Consider the following 15,010-nt stretch of genomic DNA (forward strand, 5'->3'; position numbering starts at 1 on the left):
CCAGCTTGCCTTACTCACACAACTAGTCCCTTTTACTTCAAGATGACTGCTTGTATAAGTGATTGTATAATGTGAGCAGGATTAAGTCCCAATGTAAACTCAGCAAAGGTACTCAGCCAATAACCATCTTTTTCCATTGCACACGTTTTCCTGAAATGTCGGTCACAGAATTCAGGGGATTTCAGTGGCGCTATCATTGTATTTTCAATTTTCTTTGGGTTTATTGCTAAGATTATTTTCAAGTTTCAAATCCCACACATTTCTTTTTAAGTGTCAAATGTTTGTACCCATGTGGTACTGAAAATGTAAAATCTCTAAAAGAGAAGAGTTACCCAAGATGGGAGGCAGTTAGGTATCTCTGTATTCAATAAAAAAAGAAAAAAAACACACACACACCACACAATGGAAAGAAGTGTTTCAAAATACTGCAGTAGGATGAAGGGAGCATGTGAATTACTGCACAGAGCAGCAGTATTTCATACAGAATTAAAATCTTCAATTCATTTAACTGGAGAAAATAGACAAACTCACTTTACTGAAAGTTAGCACAAACAACTATGTGGTGACAGACTCTCTCTAAGATACAGATCACCCTCTGAACCATTTGAATGAAATTAAGCATCCCAAATAATGGAACTTTCATAGGTTTAGAGACATCCAGCAATACTATCATTAGGCCACTAAAACCAAAACGCTATTTTTTCTTTCTATCCTGGTATTTACACAGGTCTCATCAGTTAGCACTTGAATTCCTGGACATAAACGTCTATAAACTGTTCAATTCTTAGTGAGAAGGAAAATAGGTTAAAACATATAATGGCCAAACTTCAAAAGGTATAGAGGTGTTTAAGGCCTGATCTGGGAATTAAGTGAAAGCATGAACTAGGCGCTCCCGCTTAGACTGATGTAAGGAGCATTTTGGGGTCTTGTTTTAAGTTTCTTTCACATAGGAAACAAATACAGCTTCTAAATAATCAAAAGGCATGGAAGTACTGAACATGCCCAATAAACATAATAATACAAAGATCAGGATTTCTTTAAACCTAGGGCCTCTCAGAGAGTCAGCTGCACGTGCTGAAGCTGAGCCACAGGAATTTTCTGTCCAAGGAAAGCTGGAATGAATTAGCTCCGAATAAGATACAGGTGGCTGAACATTTCTTAAAACATCCTTCAGAGATCTGTTATTAAAACAAATCCATGCAAAAGTATTCATTCATTGACTTCAAGAAAAATTAAGACTGATGAATCCTACAGTAAATTGGCTGGGATTCATTGGGGAAGATTTATGGTCACATTATCTTTTATAAAGCAACAGAGGGTCCTGTGGCACCTTTAAGACTAACAGAAGTATTGGGAGCATAAGCTTTCGTGGGTAAGAACCTCACTTCTTCAGATGCAAGAAGTGAGGTTCTTACCCACGAAAGCTTATGCTCCCAATACTTCTGTTAGTCTTAAAGGTGCCACAGGACCCTCTGTTGCTTTTTACAGATTCAGACTAACACGGCTACCCCTCTGATACTTGACATTATCTTTTATAGTATCGTGATTCCAAAACAAACCTTAAGATTTTGAAAGTCTAATAACTATACTCAAGAGTAAATAATACATGAAGTAAACAGGTATAGGAAATGGTATGGAAACTGTTTTTGGAAAGAAGGCTCCTCTCACTTTCTAATGTTGCACTACCTGTAAGGAGTAACGTATGTACAAAAAAGCACAGAGGTCTCTGAGGTGACCTGCAGATATAGTTTTGGGACACCTAGCCCATATAGATCTTTATTTACACAGTTAAAGGATCATAGTAAAGTTGGCTATTACATTTTGACTTGTTTTTTAACCTACTGTTGTCAGAAGCAACACCTAGATTACTAAAAATGAAAGATTAGAGGATTTTTTTCATATCTAGATTTACAGTTTGTCGTCTTCATACATTTGAGAGTTTTCATTGTTTCCCCTGTATAGCTACAGTTAAGTTTCCCTAGTTGTCTTGACACAGCAACAAAGGAGATAAAAACATTTTAGAATACCAGGAAATGTGATTGCTGGAAGCACACAAGTTTGGGAGAGGAGACTCAAGAGCAGGTGCAGACCTGACACTACTTATAATTATTTTTTTTTTAATTGACTAGATTTCAAATGTCTGCTGTTGCATTAGTGGTAGTTTATCCATATCCATTATCAACACACGAAAGTTATTGGCTCAGCTATCACTGAAAAAATTAAGATGTGAAACAATCTGTACCTACTTGCCGCCCCAAAACTGCTCCCCTTGTGTATTCAGTCATTATTTGCTTGCTTAAACCATAACAAATAGACCCTTTTTAGTTCTACTAGCACTGCGAAACACGGTGATGATGCATGCTCAAGGAGGAACGAACTACAGCTTGAATTTCAGTTCCTGAATTCATTTTACAGGGACAGCTGTTTTTATTTGTAAACTTTGAACATTCTTTTTTGGGGAAAAAACATGGAACCCTTCAACGTCACTTTTCATAGTAATGTAAAACTGAATAAAAATATGTTTACTGGTTCACTACATTACATGCATCTAAAGTTAAAGTTTAGAAATATTCTCATTTTTCATCTTTAGCAAGCCTTCTCTTTATTTAATCTAAAGAAATACATTTACCTTGAGTATCCCTATAGTCTGCTGAGTCTTCTAAAAGATTCTTTAAATAATCTGCATAATAAAGAAAAAGTATTACAGAAATATGTTGGGAAAGAACCGGTGTTATAAAAAGGAATAAAAGCATAAAAAATTGCTGGACAAAATGTACTTTTGGGTAGACATGTGCAATAAATTACAGCCCCTAATGGATTTAAAAAAAAACAGCTGAAATATTACTAATACACTTGTTTTTGGAGTGTAACAGAAAATGTAATCTCAACAACAGCACAGCTACACAATATCTGTGCACCACACAATATTTACATTGAATGTTTTAGATTAAAAAAAAGCAATGATGAGCAGTGAAATAAGTAAAAAATGTGTTGCTCTATTTTACTCAGGAATAGAGAGAGTTCACAGAAGCAGTGTCTTCAGGCAAATTATATAATTTGTATAGGTGTTATATTTCAGAACAAATCAACGAGCAGCAGTTATCCGTTAATTATTCAGTGTGACAACAGACACCTATACAAAGCTATACTACGTGCACTTATTTGTGTTCAATTTTATATAGGTCATGACAGATTTTGAAGATTACAAATGTTACTGTGTTTTGTGTTGGTACCTAACCTGATTGTTATAAATAATCAGTATTTGGCAAAAGAATGCTCTGATTGTTTTATTATGTGGAAGAATTTTTATTCCAATAAAGGAAAAATACAAATAAAATAAACTATCAAATTTTGGTGTGTGTTAGTATGGTTGTGATCAATGCTAAATTAGTCTTTGCCCACTAGATGGCACATCTGATCCACAAAATATTTCTTTCTTTGAGGTTTTCGATCATTACTTACAAGACCACTAAAACTAATCTTAAATGCCACACAAATTGGGAAAACCAAACATATTCCCCTGGAGATTCCATTTCCTACAATATTTAACCAGACAGTATAATGTACCGCTAAAGGCACTGCATGTGTCACATTTGCAGCAGGCGTCTGTTCTATACATCCTAAAGTTCTAAAGTGGTTAATGTACAGAAGAGATGCAATCAGAAACTTTCAGGAAAATATACAATCTTTTATATATAAATGATAATAAATATTGCTATATAATTTTTTTTTTTAATTAGTGAACGTATCTGCATTCTGGCCTGAAAGTTTTGTGGAGGATCTAGTGAAGAGTAAGGCATAAAGGTCAGGTGAGGGTGGGGAGAAGCAGAGTAGTAGATAGGTTCTACTGTAGAAGGAGGGAGAGAAAGAGAAAAGATTGATCCAGCTGGATCAGAGGAAGACCACCATTTTTTGCTGCACCTGACGTTCTGTCTGAGCATTAGTGGGCACCAGCCAATGTTTTTTTTTTTTAGTACTTGTCTCTTCCATGACACTAAAGTCTCTCCCACAACAAAAACACAAGTTATTTCCTTCCTCCTTTATATATCCCAAGAGATTTTTGCTGTGATGGCTACGCAAAATAGTTAACCAAGTCTTGTATTTTTAAACCAATTTGGTTAAACTGGTGAAAATCCCTATATGAACATTTTAAATTGATATCAGCCATTTTTAAACCAATTTATTTGAAGTTGATTCCTTACTGACAAGTTAAAAAGCCATTTTAACAATTGATTTAGCTTACGTCAGTAAGGAATCAACTTAAGATAAAATAATGTCATTTTAAAACTAATTTAAAATATCCACATAGTTGTTTAAACCAGTTAAACCAAACCGGTTTAAAAATGCACACACCTTCAACTAAACTAGAGTAAGCTACTGCACAGACAAGGCCTAAGAATGGCTAGGTAGAAGCCCTAAGGGATAGCTGTCATTTATTTTTAAAAGTTGGTTGCATGTTTTATCTCCCTCTCCCAACCTTTGCATAGTGCTCATCTTCATAGACTGAGCTCACCAGGGCAGGAACTGTGTTTTCCTATACATGTTGTGCATATTTTGTGCACTACTATAATCCAAAATAACAAATCAGAGTTGAAATATGGTGTGGGTTTCCATCAGCAGGGATTGAACTCAGGACCTCCTGAACTAAAAGCGTGAGTTTTTACTGAAGAGCCAGGTGCAAAGGTAACAAACTTGCATCCTCTGTGGACCGGGTACAGTAGGGGACACACTGCACACTGACCATTGTGTTACAATGGCATCCTAGGAAAACTATCCATTGTGAATGGCAACATAAATTTAAGACCCAAAAGTTATCTTAAATTCCCAGTGTAACAGGGACCCAAATAGGGAACGGAATATTTCTTGGCATATACATGCTTTATGGCATACTCTAAAGTTTTGTCCAAGATAAACAAATGAACAACATTTTATATGGTGCAATTCTTTTGACAGGTACATTTATTCACAGACAAAACTAGAACTAAAAGTGCCAGAGAGAACAGAGAGACTAAAGACAAGTTTCAGCATAATTTTATTTATTTGAAACTCTGCAGTCAAAAGGAGAGTGTGGCTCTTATGTTAGGACTCTATGGAGTATCCAATTAAATTTGAAGCTGCTAAATGCTGAAATAATATTTATGTAATTTTGAACTTAACACTCCTTTGCACATCTGGCTAGTAACCTCTGTTCGTGGCTAAAACCTATAGCTTCAAAGTAGATTTTGAACAGATGTTTCTAATCTCTCATTTTCCATGAATACACACTGGAAATTCTGTGCTTACAACCACCTTTCTGTAGTTAATGCCATCAAACTATTACAAAGAAGGGTTTTTATAGAAATGGATACCATTATATTTTGCTGAAACACTATAATTTAGTACAAACATACTTAACAAGATCAAACAACTATAAGAACAAAACCCAATCAATGAGACTAAACCTCTTAGTTTAAAAACAACAACAACTAGTGATCACTATTTAAACAAAAAAAACGGAATAAGTCAAATTCAAGCATTATTTACAGAAGATATACAGTATACTTAGAACAAAATGTAGCAACCAGAGATGAACTATTTATTGTAAGTGGAATTTCTAAGAGGGGAAGGATGAGAGATATGGTCTAATTTTCTTCTTCCTTCCTATTGCCTGACTTGAGACAGACTAAAGGAAGCATAAATATAATCACTGAAATCTACTTTTTTAGCTCTCAACTTCCCAAGGCCCTAATATACAAACAGAAAAAATATATTTATTCTACGTTCCTCACATGATGTGGGTTTAAGTGAGATAAGCAGCAGGTTTGTGCAGGAGACATTTGAGTCTGCAATGATGGCTATCCCTTGGTAAGATGGACAATTGAGAGACGGACAACGAATACCTACAGATACAGCAGAAGGGATAGTACAATGACAACCCAGTAAAACACAGAAATGGAGGGTGAGGATGTGCAGTGAACTGAGACAGAATCAGCAAGGAAAGAGGAAGAGAGAAGGGAAAGGTTGAGAAAATGAATGAAGAGAGCATAAGGAGGAAGAGGGCTCATCCCAGAACAGCATGGGAGCACATGCATATTGCACAGCCTCCTTGAGTGATACAGGGATTTGGGAAGGGGGCAGCAGAGAAGAATTTCACTCCTTTAGTTTCTTATTAGACAGCAGTGGCTTCTAACTATCCTTCACAGTAACCCTTTTAATACTTGTTATGTAAAAATCAAAGAATTAGTGTGTGGAGAAGTGAAAGCCCATGTGAATAAATGGAGGAACCATATAATTTGACAGGAATACAGCTGAGATACTCCTCTCTTTTGCAGATTTATGAGCCCATCTGCCTCTGACATTGACAGCTCAGGAGTAACAGTATCAAGAGGCAGCAATAATTTTGTAAATTGCTACACTGCAAAGGTACATGGAAACAGGGAAGTGGAAATGTATCATAAAAACAAGCCTAGCCAACTGACACAGAGCGCTTAGATAACGTCCAAAAGGAAAACCAGCTGTCGACGCCAAGAGGCTCAGCAGCTGCATTTCACTGATTATTTTTTTCCCTCTCCTGCCACAATTTGCCCACTTTGTTTCCTGATGCATCTACAGAACAGGGAATTTTTCCACTGGCTTTGAATGCAGCAACTTTATCATTTAAAATTACCTGCATTGTTATTTCATTCATGCTGCCCAGCCCTTTCTGATGCTGGGTCCAAGTACCTTCTGTGTGTTCTAAAGTCCCAGCAGTGCAGGATTTTCATGGAGACCACCCAGTATTAAGCAGAGGTGCTTTAAATTGACAGAGTAGACAGACCATCTAGCTACACATGGGGGAGGGGCAAATAATCTCATTTTATGGCCAAGGCAAATATAATGCAATGTGGATTGATATTGCAGGCTGAGCAATAGCAAGGGAAGTATAGGTCTCCCTTTGAAGTTATTTTACTGTTCCTTCCAAGAACGATTATTAAAAAATAATCGGCTTTTCAACCCTCTCATGGAACAGAGAAAAATTCTGTTTAGAAACCAAGACCCTGATCTTGCAATCTGATGCATGCTGGTAGTCACTTACCCCTGCACAGGATCAACAAGGCTCTACATGGGCACAAGATCTGCCTGCACAGATCTAATTGCATGACTGGGGCCCTATGGTATCAGACAGGTAGAAGAGGATTTACAAGACCAGTGTTTTCTATGAACTCCCTCCCTCATCTCCTGCATTTAGAACCAACGATAATGAGGATTTTAAAGCCTTTAAGCAATGGGATCTCTGTCGCAACTGCATTTATCAACAAGGTCCTTCCTCCTCCCTACCTTTTGGTTCCACCCCTTTTAAGTATGCCTTTGATTTCTTTTAGAAATCGAGACCCCACCACTGAATTTGGAATGAGTAGCAGTCCCCCTGCCATGTCTAAAGTTAGCGTTCTTTTAAAATAAAATGATCAGATATCTTTTTATAAGCTTTTACTTTTTCTTGTATTGTAAGAGACGTAAACATTTTCATAGGGTTTTCCCTGCCTTCCCTCTTTGATTTTAATGCAACTGAAAATAAAGGGATTATTTTTAATTGTAATGTTGTGGCTGCAATGTAATAAACTTAATCTGTATCATGCAGCAGCATCACTGATCTAACTACTGCAGGAGAAATGGCATTTCTTGGTTAGCTGCTGCAGAGCCAGAAAAGGGTCATGGAGCATTTTATTTTTGTAGTTACTACATATACAGATACTATTTTTAGATTTCTCAGCAAGGGACAGTAGCATGAAAAAAAACAAAAATCTAAATATTTAAGAACTCTAGAGGATTCTAAATCTTTGACACTGTCCTTTATAATGCATGTTCCCCACATTCCTAAAACACACAACTTTATAAACCAAGCAACAGAACTTAAACCCTGTAATTTTTGTTAACAAGGAAACAAGAATTAGGTTACATTTTTGAGAAAGACAAGATTTCAGTGGAGGCAAAACATCTTCTTTAAAATCATGGCTAATTTCAGGGGGGAAAAGCCAGGCCTAGAGGATTTAGTACTTGGCTTAGAACTTATATTAAAAGAAAAACGTTTTTATTTTCAATTGTCAGGACCTTTTCCCACCCCCCCACCTCCATGTTTGAAATCAATGCTCTTCCCCTGCTCCTAATGACATGACTGGATTCCACAGCTGTGGAAACAGAGCAAACCATAACAAGGTTTGATGTTTGCGACTACTGCTGAATTTATCTAACAGAAAATGTATCACGTGGCTGGGAATAACCGCATTTTTCCTGTGTATTTTATGACTGCCAATATTACTGAGTAGAACTTCTAGCTGCACAGTACATTTTAAGAGTTTCATACATCTGTAATCAAGTAAATATCCTTTGCAGTGTTGTGATGGCCTAAATGCCAATTTCCTGGGACGTGTGAGGACTGGCTTTTAAACTTGCGAACAGCTTGTCAGTACCTGTCAAAAGCAGCCTGTACTGGGGAATCCTCTGAACTGGCTTGAGGAGATAGTGCTTGAGTGCCAGACTAGCACAGCGAGGACTCATCTGAAAGACAAACACCCAAAATAAATATCCACAGTCCTCGAATAGTCAATTCTCTGCTACCCAAAGAAGCTGTGCCTCTAAACAATTGACTTTTACTTGTGTGCTGAAAAGGCATGCATTCTGTTATCCTGCTTAACTCCACAGCAGTACATATAAATCTGAGCTGCCTAAGTCAGCCCTCAGCTATGCTCAAGTAACATTTATCTGTAGGCCCACTTGCTGTAGTATTGCTAGTAGCCAGATCTGATCATTCCTCCACACAGAAGAACACACACAAAAATAGTATGTCTCACAAGTTAGGAAGATACATAACAGGTAAACACTGGAATTCTATGCAAAATCAAAACACCTGCCTTCGTTCTAAGAAAAGAATTTTATGAATCTCCCTCGAAATAAGGGAAACCTGTCAGCTAGCAGTGAAGGTAACCTGGTGGCATGTTCATTTGGAATTGCAATTCTTATCAATCAGACAGAACTGTAGTGAAGGCTGCAGTGTTCATTACAGAAGTCTCTAAGTGGTACAGAGCCCAAAAACACAACACAGAGATAACCCTTTTTAAAGGGTCATGCTCCAACATGTTTTAATTCCATGGGTTGGGTGATTTGGCCCTCCCGTCACTTCTTCCAGTTCAAAATGCCTGAAAATCATTTATTTTGAGGTAATGCTACTTGTACACGAGCAACACTGACAAGAAGCACCTTCACTAAAAGGGATAGGTTTTATCTCTTTCTTTGCTAACTGCTGTCTTGTTTCTCTCTCTCCTACATCCCTTTGCTCTCTCCTTCTTGTCCCTGCTGCAAGTAGCTTATCTAGCCACGCATACACCCAACACATCGAAGCACCTGATGCTGGCCATGCAAAGCAGGCTTACATTTGTGAGCGCACACCTAGTGGGGCTTGGTGAGAAACAGGCCCTCTGTGACCAGAAGATAGCTATGGCTGAAGCCTGGTCTACCCTGGGGGAGAGGGGGAATCGATCTAAGTTATGCAACTTCAGCTACGTGAATAACCTAGCTGAAGACGACATACTTAGACCTACTCACCGCAGTGTCTTCACTGCGGTAAGTCAACTGCTGATACTCCCCCGTTGACTCCGCTTGCGCCTCTCACTCTGGTGGAGTACCGGAGTCAACAGGAGAGCGCTCGGCGGTTAATTTATCGCGTCTTCAGTAGACACGATACCCCTGCTGGATCGATTGCTCTGGAGGTAAGTATAGACATGCCCGAAGTTATGACTTTTCTGCTGGAAAGGAAGTAGCACAGTACTGAGCTGAGCAGTTGCTTACTGTGTCGGTCTCAACAATTTATTCACTAGTGAATTAATCTCTGTCAAAATAATGACTAATCCTCACAAGCGCTCAGTGATGTTTATTCTGGATTGCATGTTTAGAGTTCACACCTCTTCTCTGATCTGTTTTCAAGGGGATAAAGTGAGAGGCCGGCAGGGGTACTTGGCTTTTGCATGATTATTGCACGTGCTCGGTTAGAGGGCATTTTGGAAGAGGAACTGGTTTGTTTTATTTTCAGGTTCGAAGCTCAAGAAATTAACTTTCCCAGGTTTCCATTCCAAACCAAACACAGAATGCGAAGGACTACATTCTGCCCTCATTTTTACACTGCAACCCCAATCAAATCAATGAGTTTACAATGGTAGAAGTCTGTGCATAATTTGACCCAGACTCAAACTTTTAGAAGCGACTAATGATTTTGGCTGTCCATCTTAAACCACACTAAAGAGGCCTTATTATTAGAAAGTGCTGAGCCTTCTGAAAATCAAGTCCCTTTAATATGTCTCAAATTGGACACCCAAAACCACTAGCCATTTTTGCAAATCTAGGCCACAGTGGTTACATTCTCCTTCCTTCTACCCCACTGGTCCCCAACTGGGACCTAGAAACAAAGAGGAAAAACTAAATCTTTACAGCCTTACAAAAGAGCACCAGAGTTAAGAAACCAGAAATTAAGATCTCTCTTTCAAAAGAAGAAGATACCTCAAAATCTTTAACCACAGCAGCAAAACTAGGGTTCTTCTTGCATTGTTCATCTAGCAGCGCAACATTCTTATCAAATTCTTTGATGTAAGTTGAATACATCTTTAAGTAGGGTCCTTTTTTCACAAATATATCAGCGATTCTTTGATAATCAATCCTGAAAAAGAGAAGTAATTAAAACAGCACAGAACTATATAAAAATAAACCTATGATTTAGAAACCAGCAGAGCTGATATTCTCTGTCCCTTTCAGAGCTCAGTAGTGGATTAAAAAGAAGGCTTATTAAATAAACAGCTCGTGCAGTGGGGGGGCAACCTGTGGTCCGTGGGCAGCCCGTCAGGGTAATCAACCAGCGGGCTGCCAGACAGTTTGTTACATTTGCATGGCCGCCCGCAGATCCCAGCACTTCCCTGTGGCCCGTGCCACTTCCCGAGCTGCCATTGGCCAGGAACGGCGAACCGCGGCCACTGGGAGCTGTGGGCGGCCATGCAATTATAAACAAACTGGCAGCCCACCAGTGGATTACCCTGACGGGCCGCAGGTTGCCCACCACTGAGCTAGTGCTTATCTCGCTGGGGAAACCAAAAAGTGTATGTTAATTCTGTTGTCGTTAAATTCTTTGTTTCTCCTCTCCAAATGAGATAAGCATTGATGTGCTGGCATCTCATCCTGTAGAGTGAAACAGGGAACTCAATTTTCAAACACTCACAATTTAGTCATGTACCTATGGCCAAAAAGTTCAAAAATAGGAACCTAAACTTAAGCTCCTGGATTCATATTTAGGCACCAGATTGAGGCCAATGGAAGTGTGAATGTTTGGCCTGATTTTTTGGAAAGTGCTGCTTACCTCGATGCCAAATGCAGATTCAAGAAGCTTAACTTTAGGCTTCTATTTTTGAAGAACTTAGCTTTGGTCCAAAATCCTGTTGCTCAAATACATGCATATGTCCAATTAATGCACCCAAATGTCAATTCAAGCATCTCAATGTGGAATTTGGATGCCCAGTTAAGGTGCCCTCATTTGAAAATTAGGTCCTTAGGCTCAGAAGTCAGCTCTGAAGTCTAAAAAGCACATAGATTACAATAGAGCAAATTTCTGCTGACAGTAAAATTCACTTTACTCCAGAGTTAAATATTAAAAACATGGGAAAAAATTTCCTTCTTATTAATCATTACCAGTGAGAAAGTCTCTCTTCTAATTCTCTGAGGAGGTCCTGATTAAGTTCATACAGCTGAGGTAGGTAGTACAGGACCTGATTCAGGATCCTATCCTCAATCACTGGCTTTCCTAGCTGCCTGGAAGCATGTGCCACTGCATCCCGGAAATCCTGTTGGAGTACAAAGAGAAAAAAAAAAAACAACCTCACTGAGAGACTGGCCTTCCGGCAACAATACATATGACAGTATTTCCCTTGCAGAAATCCTGCGGCATGTTACCTATTACAGAGGGTGAGATGGTACCATCTGTTTTATGTTACTGTGTGGCTTTAACTCAGGGCCTGTCTACAAGGGGAGTTATTCCCAGTGCCTGCAGAACTTTTGGATGCAAAAAGTCACATTCCTGGGTCCATGTGCTGAGTTTGAACTAGCCCTCCAGTGCACAGACATCAGAACGAGAGCTGCATTGACAGATGAGAAACAAGTGGCGATCACACTGTGGAAGCTTGCAATGCCAGACTGCTATTGATCAGTGGGAAATCATTTTGAAGTTGGAAAAATCTACAGTGGGGGCCATGGTCATGCAAATGTATGGGGACATTGTTTCCTGCTACACAGGACTGTGACTCTCAGCAATGCGCAGGAAACAGTGGATGGATTTGCAGCAATGGGGCTCCCAAACTGTAGTGGGGCGACAGACAGCATGCATATCCCCATTTGTAGGAAGGTGGGCTGGTGCCAGAATACAGTCACAGAAATGGCTACTTTTCATGGTTATGCAAGTGTTGGTGAATCACTGGGGACACGTCACTGATATCAATGTGGGCTGGTCAGGGAAGGTGTGTGACACTTGCATCTTTAAGAACACAGGTCTGTTCAGAAATCTGCAGGTAGGGACAATCTGTCCTGACCAGCGGATTACCATTGGTGATGTTGAAATGCCTGTTCAATTACAATGAATGGTGCTTTCAGTAGCACTGGGCATTCTGCTGTATATGTTATGAAGTAATAAAGATTAAATTATTTCCAAAAAATAAAAATTTATTGCATAAGAAAGACAGTGCAAAGACTATTGTGCAGTTAAAGATGATACAATGCAAACTCATAAAATAAATGGGAACAGAACTTTAAAATTAGAACGCTAGAAAAACATTCGTGTCCAGTTCAGTCCATTTCTGCCAAACATACACCAACCACGTGAAGCTGTGATTTTCCTTACTGTCCCCCGGCCTGGAGTGGCAGGGATAGGGATGCAGCCCATGATGTCATGTGGAAAGTTTAGAGGGAGTTGGGGTAAGGAACTGCGGAAATGGAATTCTTCACTGACTGCAAAGGAAGGTGAGCCTGGGATCGCTGGACCCGGTCAAGAAGTTGGCAGCATTTGTGTTTGTTGGCTGAAAACCCCCATTATGTCCTGGTGCATCTCCCTCTCCTTTTCCTCCTAAGACTTTCTCCAGTCTGCGCTTTCCTTCTCCAGGCTGTCTGCTATATTCACCCTCCAGGCCTTCTGTTCAAGATCCAGTGAAGCACTGGCTTTCAGGATCTTACTGAACATGTTCTCCCTAGTCCGCTTCTTTCTACTCCTTCGGATCAGGCATGCCACAGGTGTGGAGGGGGAACCCCTCAAGGCTGCAGGAGCAACTACAGAAAACAAACAAACAGATGTATCATGGTATTTATAATCACAACAGAAAGCAAATGATAAGTTTCAGAACTCTCCTCTCTTATTCCCATAAAAATTTTAAAATCAGACCTGCTTATTGACACTTCAGGTTTGGAATGCCTCTGTGCAGCACTGCTGCCCAGCCACAGGCATGGTGACTATGGCCTGCCGGGGGTGGGGGTGGGTGGGAAGAGGAGGGAATTAATCAGTTGCATAAAATAAAATAAAAATTCGGCCCTCGAGTACAGGGCAATGCACTGTATACTAGCACTCCTTTCCACAGGCAGTGGTGATTTAGCGGATATCTCATTCCTGAGGCACATAGCACAGCTGCTGCTGGGCATCCCCAAGCCGCCCAATCCCATATGCCTCTAGCCCGTTTACTGCAATAAAGTCATCACAAAGTGGAATGGGACAGCGTCCTATAGAGGAGGAAGAAATAAGGCAGCCATCTCCAGAAACCTTCAGGAAAGGATTGCGGAGTACCTCCATGAAAGATCTCAACAACTCCTCTCGGGAGGCTACAAGGGATATCCCAATGTACATAAACAGGCTGCTTCACATCTGTCTCCCACCCTCCCCCCGGCTTAACCCTACAGGGGAATGAAAAGCAGATAAATCTACCACTGTTTGCTGTATCTCTCTCTCTTCTCCTAGGAAGAAAATGGAAAGCAAATATCTGCATCCTGCCAACATGGGGCTGGGTCGGGTGCCATTTTCAGGTTTAAACTTTGTAAGGGTGAATACATGCACACACTTACCCAAGGTTCCTGCCCCTAGATCAGGGTCATCCATGCTTGGCTGGCAGGACTAGAATGTGATGGAGTCTCAAAGAGATCCTGGCTCACTGCATGGCTGGAGCCCCTGCTGCATATCCCTCCTTCTCACTGTACAGAGCAGGGGTATCTCACGGATTCCTCCGAGGTATCCACGCTGGTCTGAGGATGGTGGTGGGGTCTCCAACAAGGATGGCATGCAGCTCATTGTAAAAGCAGTAGGTCTGTGGCTCAGCACCAGACTGACTGTTAGGCCCCCTGATCTCGTGGTATGCCTGTTGCAGTTCCTTCACTTTCATGTGTCACCGCTGCTGACCCCTGTTGTCCTCTTTCACCTGCATCCATCCTCTGTACAATCTTTTCGTAGCTGTCAATGTTTCTACAGCTGATCCGTAGTTGTGCCTGCACAGGCTAGTCTCCCGACAGGCCCCGGAGATTCAATTTCTCCTGTCTACTCTAGACAGGAGTGCATATAGAATGTGTAGCCAGCGCAGTTGGTTGGGCAGTTGCACACAACAGAGGACAGCTGTTAGGTATGCTCACCGAGCGGGACAATCAGGAAAAAGCCATTTCGAACATATGCAGGCGGTTTTAGGGGGGGTGGCTTACGGTCTCCCTGACCCTCAGAGTTGTCACTGTTGGGCACAGTGGGGCAGCTACTGGAGGACTATTAGTGTCAACATAGGTTGCAGAGTGTCTACACTTGTTCTGCATTGACCACAGTACGTCGACCATAGCTCAGTGCCATTCGGGGAGGTGGTTTTACTGTTTCACCGTAACAAGGTGCCTATGTTGGCAGAAGACAAGTTTGAATGTAGACACATGCACAACTAGGTCGACAGCTTACATCAGCCTCACTTTGTAGGGTAAGCCAGGCCCTAGAGAAAACCAACCAAATGATACTGGG

General features: G+C 40.5%; 1 protein-coding gene across 4 annotated transcripts in view; it reads right to left on the reverse strand.

Annotated features, from left to right (window-relative positions):
• Positions 1-15,010, reverse strand: part of FGD6 (FYVE, RhoGEF and PH domain containing 6) — a 106,062-nt gene that overhangs the window by 31,651 nt on the left and 59,401 nt on the right. For all 4 annotated transcript variants that reach the window (XR_010594602.1, XM_005306491.4, XM_005306490.5 and 1 more), the window contains exons 6-9: positions 11,683-11,834; positions 10,507-10,663; positions 8,427-8,514; positions 2,630-2,680 (exon numbers count right to left, since the gene is read on the reverse strand). Coding sequence is in view for 3 of the 4 variants with exons in the window: in XM_005306491.4 (XP_005306548.1) it covers positions 2,630-2,680; positions 8,427-8,514; positions 10,507-10,663; positions 11,683-11,834 (448 nt within the window). In the remaining variant the exon portion in view is untranslated. The remainder of the gene's footprint in view (positions 1-2,629; positions 2,681-8,426; positions 8,515-10,506; positions 10,664-11,682; positions 11,835-15,010) is intronic.

The sequence above is a fragment of the Chrysemys picta genome, chromosome 1 (assembly GCF_011386835.1).
Source record: "Chrysemys picta bellii isolate R12L10 chromosome 1, ASM1138683v2, whole genome shotgun sequence".
Taxonomy (NCBI): Eukaryota; Metazoa; Chordata; order Testudines; family Emydidae; genus Chrysemys; species Chrysemys picta.